General features: G+C 36.3%; 1 protein-coding gene across 1 annotated transcript in view; it reads right to left on the reverse strand.

The window, feature by feature from the left end:
* Positions 1 to 5654: 5654 nt before the first annotated feature.
* Positions 5655 to 18276, reverse strand: part of ERCC8 (ERCC excision repair 8, CSA ubiquitin ligase complex subunit) — a 43401-nt gene continuing 30779 nt past the window's right edge. Inside the window, exons 11-12 of the mRNA XM_090276294.1 lie at positions 11768 to 11848; positions 5655 to 7077 (exon numbers count right to left, since the gene is read on the reverse strand). Of these exons, the coding sequence (XP_090132420.1) occupies positions 7009 to 7077; positions 11768 to 11848 (150 nt within the window). The 3' untranslated portion in view covers positions 5655 to 7008. The remainder of the gene's footprint in view (positions 7078 to 11767; positions 11849 to 18276) is intronic.

Below are 18276 nucleotides of genomic sequence, written 5' to 3' on the forward strand. Positions count from 1 at the left end.
TTCAGAAAATTTTGGGAAGAGCTCAGAGACCAACAATCTTGAGATGTTTAAGTAATAAGAAGTTCTAATAGTTGAACTGTTCTTACATGTCAGAACTTTATTTCAACTTTGTAAAGTATATTTTATCGCCTTTTTACAAATGAAGAAATTAGCTCTGGGAGGCTAAGTAACTTGCTAAATAAAACAGCTAATCACTGGTGGCTCCATAATAACTTAGATGGAAACTTTACTATACAAGTTTTAGTTGAGGCAAAACAGCATGCTCATCCCATTATAATTTGAATGCCATCCAGTATATTCATGAAACTTTTATAAAGACACCACCTTTGCCTTCAATGAACTTCATTTAATCTTGAATATAAACCTCTACTAATGTATTTCGCACAGTGAATACCATTTTAAAAAGTTTTCTAAATATTTCAATGTGTGATTTTGGAGGAGGAATGAATTTAACATTTAAAAAAAATTATTTTATTGATTATGCTATTACAGTTGTCCCAATTTTTCCTCTTTTGTCCCCCTCCACCTAGCAACACCCATACCCGCAGGCAATCCTCACACTATTGCTCATGTCCATGGGTCATGTGTGTAAGTTCTTTGGCTACTCCATTTCTTATACCATATTTTACACCCCCATGGTTATTCTGTAACTATCTCTTTGTACTCCTTAATACCCTGTTCTCTTCACCCATTCCCCCACACCTCCCTTCCATCTGGCAACCATCAAAAACCTCTTAATATCCATAACACAGGGGAAAAAATTTTAAAAGTAATCAAGTGTCCTGGCAAGGCCTTGTCTTGTGGCCTTAACACGTGTGAAGATGTGTGATTTTGACTTATACTTTGGATATCATGAAGGCAAGAGTCCTAAAATTGGTTTGTTTTATTCTCCTGAAAGGGGCAATTTTGGGGCAATTTTTAGGCAATGGCCCAACAGTTTATAATAAATGTGAAGATGAGGCTTGTTGGCCAGGGCATCCAGCACTAAGATGACTGCCTGAAGTTCGGCCAAGTGTATAGTTTCTTGGTTTCCATCTTTATTAGGGACATCCTGGCTAAGAGATGGCAATCAACAATATTCCACTGAGTTCCATCATGTATGATGGCTACCTGTGCTTTATGCATAGTCTACGTATCCCACTGCTATTCATTCAGTTAATCCCAAGTGGTTTCCCAGGTAGCCATGTGGTCTAGAGGGGCAGCATCCTTCAGCACCATGGCATCTGGTGAGAGACACAAGGCAGGGGGAAGCCACATCTTCCTGCTAGTGGAATATGCCAGAGCCCAGGTTTGGCTTCACCCTGTCTTAAGAGGCCTTGAAAGCTGTGTTCCTTTCTGATGTGTACTTTCCATGACCCAAAGCTTAATAGGCAGCTGGTTATGACAGGTCACAGGCTGAGAGCCTGTATTTTCCAGAAAGCCTAGCATGTATTTTTAAAAATAGAATATAGAATAAGGCTAAGAGGGGCAGTTTCTTGTATCAGAAGCCCTTGGGCAACTTATAGCCATCCTAAGTGGTCCAGAGACTCCAGGAAGCACAAGAGGTAGTGAAAGCCTCTTTAATGAAAGAGTCCTTGAAAGGTCTAAAAGGAGTGCCTGTTGATTTTAAATATTATAAAGTTGCCATCAGAATCCCTGAAGTACTAAAAAATGTTGGACCTATGGGTCCTAAATGATTGTATCAAATGAGTCTTTTTGGAAGAGGCTGTCATCAATGTAAAGTCATATCTATGTTCCTGAAAGAAGGTGCATGCAGTTGAAATCTTGCCTGCAAAGAACGTGTGCGAAGCTGTTGAGATACCCGAGGGGTAGCCTGGAAAAGGCGTATAGTGTCACTTTGAGATGACAACAGATTGCAGCTCAGAGACTGTTGAAATAGGCACTGAACAGAGCATGTTTGCCCAATCTACAAGAGCAAAATATTTACCAGTTGTCGACTGAACAGAATCAGTAATTTTAATAATATTGGATATTGGATATGAGGGCCCCAATGGATGAGACCACATTAACGTCATAGTGATCCACCGTAAGTCTTTTTTATCTTTTTGTTATATAAATTCTTCAGTATATTAATTTAGTATATTTCGGATTTCTAATTGGATCAAATTAAAAAATTGTTTTAATATTGTATGTATTTATTATTTAATTACCTTTTCTTTTCTCCCCTTGTATCTAGGGGTCTTTTTTTTTATTTTTAAATCAATAAGTAATCTAGCATTAACACTGATTGCTAGAGTAGCATTTGCATGTACCTAAGACTTAGTTTCTGTTTTTCCCCTTCGGCTTGTAGCCACCAAAAGTGGCAGTCTTTCCCTTTCTTTTCTTCTTGTTTCAGGCTTTTGCCCCTGAAGGTGCAGTCTTCACTTTCTTTTTCTGACTGATAAGAAGGAAAGGAGGGGTGCTGAAGGGGCCAGGTGCCTCTAGGCAACCTCTCTCCGGGATGAACCCTCTTTCTCACAGTCCTGCCTGTTTTTAGGTCTTCTAGAACTATGGCTTGTGTTTCTAGGCAGCTAACCTTATTCCTTTTGGATGTTTATCTGATAAGCTCCTGGTGGTCCCAAGTGGCCTTTGCTGTGAGCTGTGGCCCCCTTCTCTAGGGTGTCCCAATCCATCTTAGAGAACCTAGTCTACCTCTCAGAAAGCAATGGTAGCATCAGCTCTATTTGGTGCATGAGACCCTTTCATACTGATAAACAGCAGCTCTTAGGAGAGCCCATGAGCATGGATTAGGTGTTTCACATTTTAAAAATTAATTGGATCACCTCATCAGGGTTTTGGGTGGAGCTGGAAACAGATGCCCCTTTCCTTTTCTCCCTTTCTTCATTAAACATTGAGCCACTGTGGTCTCCAAGGATGGGACCTCTCACTGGTTGGGAAATCAATTGCTTGTGACAGCAGCAAGCAGACACAGCCCAGAAGCTCATGACCTGAACAGTAACGTTTGTGGGAGCCAAGATCTCCCGGGGAAGCCTCACACTAAATCCATGAGTGGCCCTTAGCACACGAGCAAGTATTCTGCGGGAGCCATCTATTACTCCAAGTAACAGGCTGAAGTTTGGCGTGAAAAAGCTCAGAGTGGGAGAAAAGAAGTGGTTTAATGGAGTGCCTCCAGAAGCATACGACTTCCTGGACACTAGGTACTTTCATCTAAATGACTCAGATGGCCCCACTGCTTGTCACTGCTGCCAGGTACCAGTGGATTAGATCCTAAGGCATTAAAGGTTGGTCACTGCTTATCCCCTTTGGAGGGAACTCCTCAAGATGTAGCCAATTACCTATACACCCCCCAGGGATTCTTTCCCAGACCCTGGACATTCCATCAACATGGGGAAATATGTTGAGTGTCCCCTTTTGGTTGGGAAACTATGGCAACATCTGACAAAAAACAACACAATGCAGAAGTCAAGCAGCAAGAGTACCAACAACCAGGGGTGTCCTTTCAAGCAGTGTCTGCTGACTATTGGATCCAGTTAGTAAGCCAAGAGAAGTTTGTTTTTTTAAAAAAAGATTTTATTTATTTATTTTTAGAGAGAGGGGAAGGGAGGAAGAGAGGGGAAGAAACATCAATGTGTGGTTGTCTCTTGCACACCCCGAACTGTGGACTTGGCCTGCAACCCAGACATGTGCCCTGACTGGGAATCGAACCAGCAACCCTTTGTTTGGTTCACAGGCTGGCACTCAATCCACTGAGCCGCACCAGCTAGGACTGTTTTTTTAATCATCACTGGAGGACATTTTTAGTAAGAGAGAGAGAAACATTGATGCGAGACAGAAGCATTGACCAACTGCCTCCCATACGTGTCAGACAAGGGATCAGTGCCCAGACTGGGATTGAACCTGCAACCTTTTAGTTATAGGATGACACTCCAACCAACTGAGTCACACTGGCCAAGGACAAGAGCAGTTTAAGGATATAACATCTCCATGTGTACCTGGGATTTGTTCTAATTAGATATGGTAAGCCATACAACATGGAGATAATATCATGAAGAAATAAGTTCATACTCACAGAGGCCTAGAACCTGCAGGCATGGCACAACATGCCAGGCAGAGCCACTCTAGGAAGGACCGGAGTTGGTCAGCAGACCTCTGCTCTAGAGAGAGGGCAAAGCATGACCCAGAGCCTTCATTGGGATCATCTGGGAAGGAATGGGTGAGGCAGGGATGGTACACTGAGCAGATATAGGGTTGGAAAGTTTGAATTATTTTTGGTAGACCCTGGACTATAAGGATGGCCCCCAGTTGTCTGGTACCTGCCCTGGGGTACTTTAGAGGCAAGAGGAATATTGGTTTGAAGTGTGAGAGTTGGGGGGTGTGGACTCTGGATTGGTTTGTATATCAAAGGAGAGTCCTTTGTTATCTTTAGAAATTAGCAAGCCCTGTAAGGGGTAGGGTCCCCAGAACCAAGGATCGAAATGCCAGAATATCAAGAATATAGAAAGTAAGAAAATATAGCCAATACTCTTAGTTATATCAAAAGACAGGGATTCCTATGAGCTGTAACTGAAACAAACACACAAACAAAAAACCAGGAAGACAGGACTGTGTGTACCCCATTTTTGCAAAATAAAAATATTTCCCATCTTTGTCTACATAGGTTCATTTAGGATTATAATGTGAAAGAGCACATACTTGGTTAACAGCTTGGACTATAGCAGAAGGGGTAAGGGATGGGGAGGGAGGTGCTGATGTGGGAGAAGAGGGGTTTCCATGATAACAACAAAATATTGAACATCCCATTATGTATAATTATATGTGTCACAGAGATGCTTGGAAGTATGACACCAAAATGTTAGTAGTGGTTACCTTAGGTCATATGATCATTATATTTTTTTGGTAAGTTTTTATGTTGCTTGAATGTTTTTACAATGAGCATGTATACAGTTGTTTCTTGGTATCCGCAGGAGATTGGTTCTAGGGACCCCATGAGTACCCAAATCCAAGGATGTTCGGGTCCCTTATATAAAATAGCTACTATACACATCCTCCCATTTACTTTAAATCATCTCTAGATTACTTTTAATAACAATTACAATGTAAATGCTATGTAAATAGTTGTTATAATGTATTCATTAGGGATTAATGACAGGAAAAAAACTATATGTTCAACTCAGAAGTAATCATCATAGCCCTAACTACATAGTACACGTTAGCAACAATGTAACTTTCTTTTGGGAGGAATATTTCTGATGCACAGTTGGTTGAATCTGCCAGTGTGAAACCCACAGATATGGAGGACTACTGTATATATGTATAACTAGAAAGAAGCAATACACTCTCTTAGGTTCTGACCTAGTTTGTGTTGACATGGCTAAATGCACCAAGAAGGTCAGGCTTGTTGGTAAATACAGGACCTTTTATGGCATCTCCCTCAGGATAATGGTGAAGAAAATTGAAATCCGTCAGCAAGCCAAATACACTTGCGTCAGATACACTTTGCCGTCTGTGGCAAAATCAAGATGAAGAGATGAGTCGTGGGGATCCAGAACCATGGTTCCTACGTGAAAACAGTGGTGCCTGGACCTACAACACCACTTCCGCTGTCACAGTAAAGTAAGTTGTCCCTCAGGAGACTGAAAACATGGGAAGACCAGTAGAAGCTTCACAATTTGAAACATTGGTAGCCTAAAATAAATAGGTTAATTTATGTTAAAAAAAAAAAAAAAAAAAAAAAGGAGTAGAAGAAGAAGCAATACGCTTATTTGCCATTTGGAGAAAGACTTCTTTTTCCTTAAAAGTTAAACAAATAATTTCCAGTTTCAACAGCATTCTCAAAAGTCATAAGCAACCTCATCAAGGGGGCAAAAGTGAGAATAAAATGGTAAGTGCTTAGTAAAATCAGCTGTAAGGTATATGTATGTAAAACATTTGACCAGAAAAGTCTGATATGAGGCCTACCATTTACACACTTAAAAACTTAACAACTGTATACTTGGTATTCAAGCTCACAAAAACATCTTTTACTAGTCTCCTGCTGATAAGGACCAGGATCATGATAATAGCTTATGTGTTATATCATAAGAAGAGTAGACAGTAAAACAGAAATTTTATAACAAGTGTTTAACACAGATACACTGTCAGGACACTTTCTGCCCTGATGAATGAAGTAGGGCTTGGTCACATCTTAACACGATTCTGAGAAAAGAAGTTCAAGTATAAGTACAAGCTGCCATCTGATGCATTAAAATAAAGGAAACATGGGGCTTTCCCCAAGTTAAAAAAAATTTCTGTGATGCACTTTATGGATTGTAGAAGGAACTGAATCGAAAAATATTTAACATAAAGCTAGCCAAAAGTCAACTAAATGAAATCACTACATAAGAAAGAATAAAACATTTTTGATGCTAACTTTTCAACTATTATTTTTGATAAAATCATCCTCAGTAAAATCGTCCTTGAAAGTAAAAATGAACAGGCTGATGACATAGCCAGTAAAAGAAAGTCAATGCTGTTAACTTCCACTTGCTCATCCTCAGAGAGCATCTTATAGTTCACAGTCTGCTGAAGGTCCCACCTGGGGGTGCCATGACTTTTCTCCTAGTATCATAGCAACAGGGGCTGCCCCAGGCCACAGCAACTGGGATCAAGAGACATGTTTTGATTAAATAAACTATATGCAAGTCTGTTTCAGGACTTCGTGCAAATACTAACCTCATTTTAAATTCAGGGCTAATTTAGCTGTCACTGAACAGTTAAAAAAGTCCCATTTAAACAGGTTCATCACCCTGGCTGCTGTGGCTCAGTGGACTGAGTGCTGGCCTGCGATCCAAAGTGTCGCTGATTCAATTCCCAGTCAGGGCACATGCCTGGGTTGCGGGCCAGGTCCCCAGTTGGGGACGCGTGAGAGGCAACCACACATTGATGTTTCTCTCCCTCTTTTTCTCCCTCTTTTCCCCTCTCTCTAAAAAACAAAAAATAAAATGTAAAAGCTAAAAAATTACACACACACACACATATATATATATAAAGTTTCATCAACAGACACACAAAGGTACTAAGGACTGATAGTCATCCTTCTTCATCACTGCTGCTCCAGGCATCTTCGAATGCTTGATTTAACTGTGATTTGCTTGTAGTCTAAAAAGGGAGGGAAGGGGTAAAAAGTAAGATTCAATGAATCTATCTCATGATTTTAGGTTCACAATAGTTGTGAAATATATCAGATGAAAAAACAAGTAGATATTTTGAAAGAAACTATATGTGTTAATTGCAAAACAAAAATAATGTAAGAAACATCCCACATACAATATAATGTAATTCATTTAAAATAGACATATCAGACTTTATCCAAATTATCTATGTTTCCCTCAAAGTAGTTATCTCACAACACATACAAAAACATGACCTCATAAGAGTATGCATGCTCACACACATGATGCTATTGCTTAACACACTTCTGCAACTCTTTGGAATTACCTGGAGAAGGTAACAAATTACCATCCATGTAGTTAAGACTGGATTCAGGTCTGCAGTCTGACTTGACAACTTTTTTGTTTGGGTGGATCTAACTTTTAAAAATAAGCAAATATCCATATATGAGGAATAAGGTGTTCATCAAACTGAGTAATACCATTATGGGTTCAAAAAGTAACAAGGATTATTAAGTCGTGAGGTTTATTTTTTTATAGTCGGTAAAGTAGTTCAGAAGCAATGCAAAATGTGTCTGAAATGGTACCATGTTTATCATTAGCACATAGGTTTCCCTGGGAGATTTCTTAGAAAGGTAAAATGCATTTGAATGATGTTTATTCAAAACAACAAAATATCACAATATTCTTACAGCTTTAGGGTCGTACCTAATAAAGGTAACCAGCAAATAGAGAAATTTTAATTATTTCAAATCAATTAACCTTTTCTGAAAACATTTAAAATGGTTAGCTTCTTATTCTCTGGCAAATGACAAAGATCATTAAGATGGTTTCACTTTTTTGACTGTCTGGGCATTATGAACCCAGGTTTGTTTCTTATTCTACAGCTTTTACATTTGCTATGGCACCCCAAATCCAATAATATATTAGCACCAAGGCTACTCTTAAATTATCTTACGTGTGTTGCCTTTTACAACATTTAGCAATATTTTATAAGGGTAATCTTTACTATATGTTTGAAAATGTTCATTTACTTTTTGATGACCACGATGATCATAATTCAAACAATGATAATGGTAGAAAAAGTGTTTCTAGTAAATATACAAAATATCATAAAACAATATATTAACTTAGGTATTCTTTATAGTGATTAAAGCTATAGATCAGAGTCTATTATCAACCTTATGTTGGATATTGTCACTATTGTACTAAATCTAATGTTGGCAATCATCATTTAGTTGTATAAACAAAATTCCATTATACCCTGAATATCCAGATATAAAACTATACTATTACCAAACTTCAGACTAACTATTCACTTATTTTTATGAGCAGCCCATACATTTGAAAGAGTAGCATACTGAAGTCTATTTATTTTATACCTTCATCCAAAAGTTTACCAAATTACCTACCTTTCTGGGTTTATAATTTAACCATTAACCACTAAGTTAGATTATTTAATGAGAGTTTATTCAAAGATGTATTATCCCTACGGGCTAGGTGATTCCTCTTGCCAACTCCATCTTTGGAAGCTTTTAACTCTGTCCTACATATCTACCAAAAATGTGCCAGAGTGGGTGAAACATACAAAGGTCATGCCTCCAAATTCCACTATGGAAGCCCAATATGTAACCTACTAAACATTTAAGTTTCATTTGAAGACTCACAGAGAAGCAAAATTATATTTTATTGTATATTTTTTTTGCTATGGTGAATGCAGAATCAAGAATAAAGGGAAAATTGAAATGCAGTTGCATGTAAATTTTATCATTTTATAGTAGTAAAGGATAACAATACGAATTCATTACAGGATTATAAGCAGCATATTTTATTGCTAAAAATCACAACTAAATCATACTTATAGTTAAAAGCTGCAGTAAAAATATGTATGGATGTGGTATACATATTATTATTTGAGACCCATTGACCAAGTGTAACTACGGTTACTTCAGTTTTCTCTATATCTCCTCTAACTGGACATCCTTTCTATGCTTGAATATACCATCTCTACCTCACCAGGCTGCCTGTTCTACTGACAAACAGTTATGAATATTATGGAGATAGGAAAGTATGAGTTTAGGGGTGATCTAGTCCAGGTCCAAAAACATGAAAGGGAAGTGCAAAATCCAAATATCTACCATGCATACAACTTGATAAATTCTAAATTTCTTAATGGTAACTACTGGCAAGTCTCCATAGGCAGAATATAGGGTTGTCTGTGTCAGCGAGTAAATTATACACCTACACTAGCGGTAAATAAAACAGCTCTTTATTGTGTGACCATCAAAATAAAGTAAGATTTTTGGTACGAGGTCAGATTTAAACTGTAACGTAACTAACTTATAGATCTCAGAAAGGAAAACCTGATTATGAATTATATAGGCTTGCCCTGACCATGACTAAGTTTTAGGAAGAGGGGGCAAAAGGAAGGCAGATTCCTCAGATAAAACAGTCTGCCAATTAAATAACAGGAGTTATGCTTAAATACCATAAAATATATTACTATTTCCCATTATATCTTGGTCTATGGGGAAGTAAATCTCATCTAAGAATGGATTTGAAAGGAAACCTAAGAACAATTTTGCTTCAATGTTCTAATAGTTGGAGATACAAACTTGTCCCAGATTACTAATAAATGGCAAAACTGGGATTCAAACCCAGTTACCAGTATTATTATTACTTAGTTTACCTGAAACTAAAGACTGAGTGAGTCTGTGTATGTGTGTTTTGCTTTGAACTGTGTTCTGCTTTAAACTGTGTTCTGTTGCCTCTCTGGGAGACTGCAGGAGTTACTTATTGGATAGTTGAGACTAAAAAGGTTTAAGTAAGAGCTAAACAGTAAATATACATGTAAGAAGTAGAGTCTTGTGTAGATGGACTTCTCTACTGGGATTCATATCATGATCACATTCATGTTCTGCCTATACTCACAGAAATCTTTCAAACTAAAGTTTTGTGAAAATAATCTTAGCACATACCATTTTATAGTAATATTTTTAAAGATAAGGTTGTATAGTGCTAAAACAAAAATAAAGCTAACTTGGTATCTCTATTCGACTTTCTACTTATTCAGGTTAATTTCTCACATACAAAAATCATTCAAGATGAGTTCAAACTATCACTAACTAGATAATAAAGATATAAACCATCAGAATCACATACTATCTTTATAAATTAAGCATTATAGTTTTCTTCTAATATCCTTTTTCCAAACATAAGTCATAGTAGATTTACTTTTATTTTCATTTGGTAAATAACTATTTTACTTCCAAACAGGACCTATACTGTTGTAACTTGGGTTTAATGTATATAGTAATTCCCAAACAGCAGGACACAGTAATTAAATAATAATACAAAATAAATGGCTGAACCAAAATATTTGACCATATTAAGTTTCCTACAGAAGAATATTCAGTCATTTAAAGCTGATGTGCACTAACACTAATCAACACCATAATAAGCTGAACTAGATGTGATGAAATCTTTAAGTATTCATACAGTGTTCAGCCAGCTGCATGAAGATTTATCATTGAGTTTTTTTTCTCTCTTTCATTTAGATTAGGCCCCAAAGAAAATAATTCACAGGCTTTTACACTGTAGTAACCACAGCAGTTGCAAATTTAGGTGTGAAATGTATCTTTTCAATAGCTGCTAAATGCTATCAACTAGACCCATAAAAATTCATTTCCATGTGGTTCGGACAAAGTTTTGTTTTCATAAAGGAAAATCTTTTCAGAATTTCAAACTTGCTCTTTCAATGACTTTCTTCCATGTCTATTTAAGATATTCTATTTTTACTCTGACTTGGGTAGGATTAACTTGAAGTGTTATGAACTACATTTATATTTTCAACTCTAAAAAATTACACATACAAATATTGGTTTTCAGACATTAAGACTTTTTATATCACAGAAATGACAATAAATGGGAATGATTAACAGTGCTTGGTAAAACAATCTTTGGTGGGGAAGATATCACCTACAGATATCTGACATAAAAGTAAAAAAATACAGAGGCCACTAGTTAAAACCAGGGATTCATCCAATTTTTAAGGCTTTTTTTTCATACTGTCATATTTCTACCAATTTATGCTTTAAAATAGAACTAAAAGTCTACTTGCTGGTAGCAATGTAAATTGGTAAAATTTGACAGTGTAAAAAAAGGAGCCTTAGAAATGTCATCTATTCTATCCAAAAAAGTAATCAGAAATTAAGCAACTTATGAATATTTACTTTGATTTATTAATAATGATCAAAAGAAATATCGCTAAAGGAGTAGACATTTAAGTAAATTGTGGTATATAAGTGACAGAATGCTATATTGTTAAAAACAATAGTTATTAACGACATGAAAAAGGCTTATTATATAATAGTAAGTGACAAAAGTAGGATGCCAAATTGTATGTCCAAGCATGATATTAAATATGTTAAAAAACAAAGCACACATGCACAGGAAAAATTAGTAAAAAATAAAATAAAATAATTTAATTTTATAAATTTGTTCTTTTTATATTTTTCTGAATTTTACAAATGTCTTATAATAGACAAATTATTTTAAAATCAGAAAATAGCAAGAAATGCTTTAAAAATCTCTTCCACATAAAGTAAATTAATAAACTTTACTTTATGATTTAGAGGTCACTATACAATTTGTACAAGTAATATACAAGTAATATTTACCTCATCATCATCAGGAACGGGTTCATATAAGGATGGGACCCAAGCAAGAATATTGCAGTCTCTGCTACCACTATAAAGTTCCTGTAACAGAAAGCAAAGAGGTGATTGAGGGTTAATTAATTTAAAGAGGGTACCAATCTGAAACAAACTACATTAATTTTTAAATGATTAATTCTTAGTTTATATCAATTAGATTAATTCTATTTTTACTCCAAAGAAAATGGACTGGGCACTTTTTAAATTTGTTGATGTAGTAAATCTTTGTTATAATTTAAAAACAGTATCATGATACCTTGGAGTTGCTAATGTGAAAAATTTACAAAAACACTAAACACCATAGTGATTTTTATCATTTATAGTATCCATTTATTTCAAGAGTCAAAGTAGAGAAAGAAAAAAATGGAAAAAATAGTTTGTCCTCTGTCAATAACTGAGATTTGATAAGACTTCAATGAAGAAATGATATGAGTTTCCAGCCAAAAGTTCACAAAATTTTACCTAGCTTACAGTTGCATTACGGGCTGCTATTCAACTTAAGGAGCTTTAAGATCCACATGCTATGCTTGTTGGGAAGTTTATTTTATAAGGGGAAGCTTGGGTTGATGCACAGTCTGTCTATGTCAATGTCTTTAAGGATATGCTGTTTGCACATGGCTGAATGATGTTCATTTCCCTCCCCAACAAAACTTAAGAAATATGGTATAGTAACTAGTACTGAAACATTTCTATGGGACAGTGAAATAGATCCTTTCATATATATAGGGCATAAATTGGTATAATCTTTTTAGAAAATAGAACCTCAATATATATATCAAAAGTTCCTGTAAGCATTTCTAAGACATACTTGAAATTCAGAAGACCATCAGATGAGCTATTAGTCTAGACCAGGAAATGACAATTTTTTCTATAAAGAACCAGATAGTAAATATTATAGGTTTTGCAGGCCATAATCTTTCTTTTGTAAATACTTAATTCTGCCATAAATCATAGGTAAGCAAATGGGTGTGGCTATGCCAATAAAACTTCATTTACAAAAGCAATATATATATATATATATATGTATATATATACCTAGGACATTAGTTAACAATAATTTGTTAACATTGTTTATTAATTGTAGCCAATGTACCATACTAATATAAATTGTTAATAACGGGGCAAACTGGGTATGGGTATATAAAAACTCAGGATACTATCAGACTTTCAGTAAATCTAAAACTCATCTAAATTGTTAAAAGTTTAGTTTAAAAATAGAATAGGGTATATTTTACAACATTCATTCCACATATCACAATGGGTCATGCGTCCATCCCATCACAGTCAGAACAATTCAATGTTATGATTGAAAAGCAGAAAAATTAAGAAAGGTGTTCTGGATTCCACCAAAGAATAGCAATTGCATTTGGTTTAAGTCATTGATATTTGAAGCCTGAATTTACCAATAACCTTGATCTGTTTTGTTATTCATTGCTAATGGTGTACAGATAAAACACAGTTTCTCAGTGATAAACTGATGAAAAAATTTTGAGGTGTTAAAAGAAGCCATTCAATAAATATAAATGGGCTTCATATTTTTGTAATTCAAGGATATCATCAGTATTATATTTATAATAAAAAAGGAATAATTGTCCAAAGTAGGGAAATGATTTATATATAAATTTATGTGGCACTCATATGATGGGTTACTATATAGCCATCAAATTTATTTTTTAAGACTATTTAATGACATGGGAAAATACTCATAATATTTTCAAGAGAACAGAGCAGAATATACACCAAATACTCACAGTGGGAAATAAAAAAACAGGATGTAAAACACTAGGTCCACTGAAAAAAAGGTATATGGAAAAGGAGAAAGGGATAAAAAACAAACAAAAAAAAATAGCAAAGTGTTAAGTGTCTGTAAAACTCTGAATGACTAGGTGATTTTTTTCCTTCAGAAATAATTTCTGTATTTCTACGCAAATATTTTTAACAATTTAACTTTTTCCTGCTCTGGTATCCAATTATTTATTTTTATTATTGTTCATCTCAAAGACTATCTGAAGCTTGGTACAATTAGTATTTTTCTAAAAAAAAACGTTTCTGGATGCAGAGAAAATAAGATTATTAAGTTATTTATAGGAAATATAGATGTAGAAAATTAAAGTAAATTAGATTTAGTTAAACATGATCAAATTTCCTACAGAGAATAAAATCATATAAACTGTGCTGTTAACTCTAGAACATACTGTTACACTAACTATAAATAATGCAAAGATATCTTCATATGTCCACTGCCCCTGAACAATTTAGTTTTCTGAGAAGGCAAGATACATACACAAGATAACTTAGTTAGATAAGCTTAAAAGGCAATTCATGGTTAAGTATGGCTATACTGACAAAGATATAAAGAAAATTTTGTAGATGGTCAAGAGAGTTTGAAAGAGACACTTCAATCAGAATGATATAATAAAAGACTTCACTTAAATGGAGGTATTTGAATTGAGCTTTGAAGTTTTGGGGATAAGTATAGGAATTCAATTGAGTAATTAGATTTAAAAAACTCAACGTTTAGAGGAAAGTTGCAAGTGCAACACAAGTGTTTTTTTCCTGGAATGTGAGAGTAAATTGCCAACATGAGGTCCTATCATCTTTGAATAATTCAGTGCATATTTCCTGTGAACAGAACATTCTCCTAGATAATTACAATGCTATAAACAAAATCAGAAAATTCAGGAGAGGATCCAAGATGGTGGCAGAGTAGGTGGAAGGTACACTCACCTTCTCTTAGGATCGGAATTACAACTAAATTATAGAATAATGAACCTGAATAATCAACTAAAGACTAGCTGAACGTGGGTGGGGTAGGATAGAGCAGAGAGGTAAAAAATGGGACAACTGTAATAGAAAAACAATTAAAAGAAAAAAGAAAAAAAAAAAGACTAGCTGAACAGAAGTCTTTTAAGTAAGGACATACAAAAGAACCTGTGCTGAGACTGGCAAGAAGGGCAAAGACAAGAAAAGGCCTGGCCCTGCTCCCAAGGGCAGTTCTTGAAACTTCAGAGGGATATCTCAGCTGCAAAGGTTCCCCCTGAGGAGTGACAGGTCTCAAGTCCATGCCATGGTCCCCATCCCAGCACCAGAGCTAGGAAGAGGAACCCACATAATATCTGGCTGTGGAAATCCCTGGGGATTCTGCCTGCCAGGATGAGACAGGAGACTGCAAGAATACCAGGAGCCCTATTAAAAGGCAAGCACATGAAATCTGAATTGCAGACACTCACCCTGAGCTCCAGTGGAGGATGACAGTTCAGAGCAGACTGGAGTCATACAGGGTGAGACTGGGTTGTGTAACTTTGGGGCTAGGGCTGCAGGGACAGCTACCAATTTCCCTGGGCTGAGTCCCTCTCCTCTGTCACTCACAGATGCCATCTTTCCTGGGTAAAGCATTCTCCTCCATATGGCATCAGCCAGAAGAAATGTACTGGTTCCACTCACCCGACTCCCTATTCCCAACACTGCCAAGCTCACACCCTGTAGCCAGCCTGAGCCTGTGATGCCATCTTTCTTGGAAGGCTCTCAAGGAGGTCCTGGTCCTGGAAGGCTGTTGTGGTCTAGAAAGACTCAGGGTGTGTCAGAGACAAAAATGGAGAGACTGAGTTTTGTGTCTTTGAATTGAGGGTTACTTTTCCCCATGCACCCTACTGGCACCACTGTTCCTAAGTATAGCCCCACCACACAGCCAGATCTTAATTTGTTTTAGCCTGACGAACTCTGCTGGCCCTACACTGATGACTCCCTGAGACACTGCCACACTACAAAGGTCTGCAGGCTTCAGGTAGGTGGTGGATGGCCTTGGTGTATCCTGAGACTTTTGCTGAATGGCCTAGACACAGTAGTGGTGCCAAGTTTGAATATGTATCAACCTGGTGAACATCACTTGCCCTTACCTGGTGACTCAGAACCTGCCTCACACAACTCTCATACTGCCAGAGGCTCTCAGTGGCCGAGCCTAACAGGCAGCTGGCAGGTGGAGGTGGATCTCAGGGAGCCTTGGGTCTTTTTCTGACCTGCCCCAGGCTTGGTACTGGGTACCTGGTTAGGCCCCTCACATGCACATCCAGGCCCAGCAGAGGCGGACATAAATTGTGAATCACTTTGTAGCTCCTAACAGGTAGTCCAGGGCTGGTCACAGGTAGTGCTTGACATTGTGCTGCATCAGAGTCTCTCTGAAAATGCCCCAGAACCGATACATCCAGTGGCTGGTTTCACACCACATCAGAGCATGATCAAATTAGCTCCATAAGTGCCACACCCAAAGGGAGATCATGGCAAGTACCAGATCCTTTGGGGGCAAGTTCTGCTTTGTGGGTTCAGCCCCTGCATAGCAGCTCATATACTGTGGTTAGGGACAGTCCTCACAGCCAGCCAACCTGAGGGTCAACGCCACTTAAGAATGAGCCAACAGCAATCAAGTCTGAAATACAACAGGAGGGCTCACATAATCCACACAAGGGACATTCCTAGAAGGCCTAGCTCAGGTAATTAGGACTAAACCACTGAGGTTCACAGGACACCTACTACATAAGGCACCCTACCAAGACTGGGAAACAGCAGATCTATGTAGTACACAGAAACAAACAGAGAGGCACTCAAAATGAGGAGACAAAGAAAGATGCTCCAAAATGAAAGAAGAGAAGAAATATGCAGAAAAGAAACTAAATGAAATGAAGGTAAGCAATATTTCAGATACAGAATTCAAAACACTAGTTATAAGGATTCCCATGAAACTTAGTGATAATTTCAACAAAGAGATAGCAAGCAGAAAAAAGAATGTAGAAACCATAAGAAGAAACCACTCATAAATAAAGAATACAAAATCTGAAATAAAGAATACACTAGGAGGAATCAACAGTGGACCAAATGAAGCAGAGAATCAAATCAGTCATTTGGAGGACAAGGTAGCAGAAAACACCAAATTAGAGCAGTAAAAAGAAAAAAGAATTAAAAAAAAATAAGGATAGTTTAAGGGACCTCTGGGGCAATATGAAGCATAACAACAGCCATATCACAGGGGCACCAGAAAGAATAGAGAGAAATCAAGGGATTGAGAACTTATTTGAAGAAATAATGACTGAACATTTCCCTAACCTAATGAAGAAAAAACACACACAAGTCCAGGAATCACAGAAAGCTCCGATAAGATGAACTCAAAGAGGCCCACAAGATTCATCAAAATTAAAATGGCAAAAGTTGAAGACAAAGAGGGAATCTTAAAAGCAGCAAGAGAAAGACAATTACCTACAAAGGTGCTCTCATAAGACTGTCAGCTGATTTCACAACAGAAATATTTCAGGCCAAAAGAAATTGGCCTGAAATATTCAGTGATAAAAAGCAATGACCTACAACCAAGACTACTCTACCCAGAAAAGCTATCACTTAAAATTGAGAAATAAAAAGCTTTCCAGATAGAAAAAGGCTAAATGAGATCATCACTACCAAAAGTTTTACAAGAAATGTTAAAATGACTTCTTAAAGAAGGGGGAAAAAAAAAAAAAGAGGAACATAAATATGTATAAGAAAATGGCAGTAAATATGTACCCATCAATAATCACTTTAAATGTAAATGAAATAAATACTCCAATCAAAAGACAAAGGGTAGCTAAATGAATAAGAAAACAAGACCCAAACAAGAAACCCTCTTCAGATTAAAAGACATACACAGACTTAAAGCAAAGGGATGAGAAAAGATACTTCATGCAAATGGTAACAAAAAAAGCTGGGGTAGTAATACTTATATTAAACAAAGGCTATAATAAGAGACAAAGAAATATTTCATAATGATAAAGAGATCAATCCAACAACAGAATATAACTCTTGTAAATATTTATGCATCCAAAATAGGAGGACCTAAATATATAAAAGAAATGATAATGGACATAAAGGGAAGTAAATGAAATTTTAGATGCACACAAACATAAATCAAGATACACAAACTATATTTTGATATTAGCTATATATACTCTTTTTCCCGAAAGATTATTTGCAAAAAATTATTTTAATTTGCCTGAGATTTTCAACAGCTAAATAATGGAGCCTATATGCAAAAGAATTTATCTCAGTCAAGTTGTGGAGTATTATATCCATCCTATATATCCATCCTTTACCACCTAAAACTCTGTCCTGTATTATCCTTTATTAAATGAATCCTAACTCAAATGTGGAGTAAAAGTATTGGGTTGGCAATAAGTTCATTTTTTTTTTTTTTTTCTGTAATAGGGTTTTAGTAGGGCTTAGTTGTCTTTAACTTCATTCAAAACAATTTTGTTAGATTGTATTGTGACAGTTCATATTGGTGTGCATTTAAAAAAAATCTAAATTTATGAGTTTTTACTCAGCCATTTTAATATTGAAGATAGAAAAAATAAGCAACATTTTTTGCATATCATGCTTTACTATTCCAAGGAAGGTAAAAATGCAACTGAAATGCAAAATAAGATTTGTGCAGTGTATGGAGAAGGTGCTGT

Source organism: Furipterus horrens, unplaced genomic scaffold (assembly GCF_987537825.1).
Source record: "Furipterus horrens unplaced genomic scaffold, mFurHor1.1.pri manual_scaffold_5, whole genome shotgun sequence".
In the NCBI taxonomy this organism is placed as follows: domain Eukaryota; kingdom Metazoa; phylum Chordata; class Mammalia; order Chiroptera; family Furipteridae; genus Furipterus; species Furipterus horrens.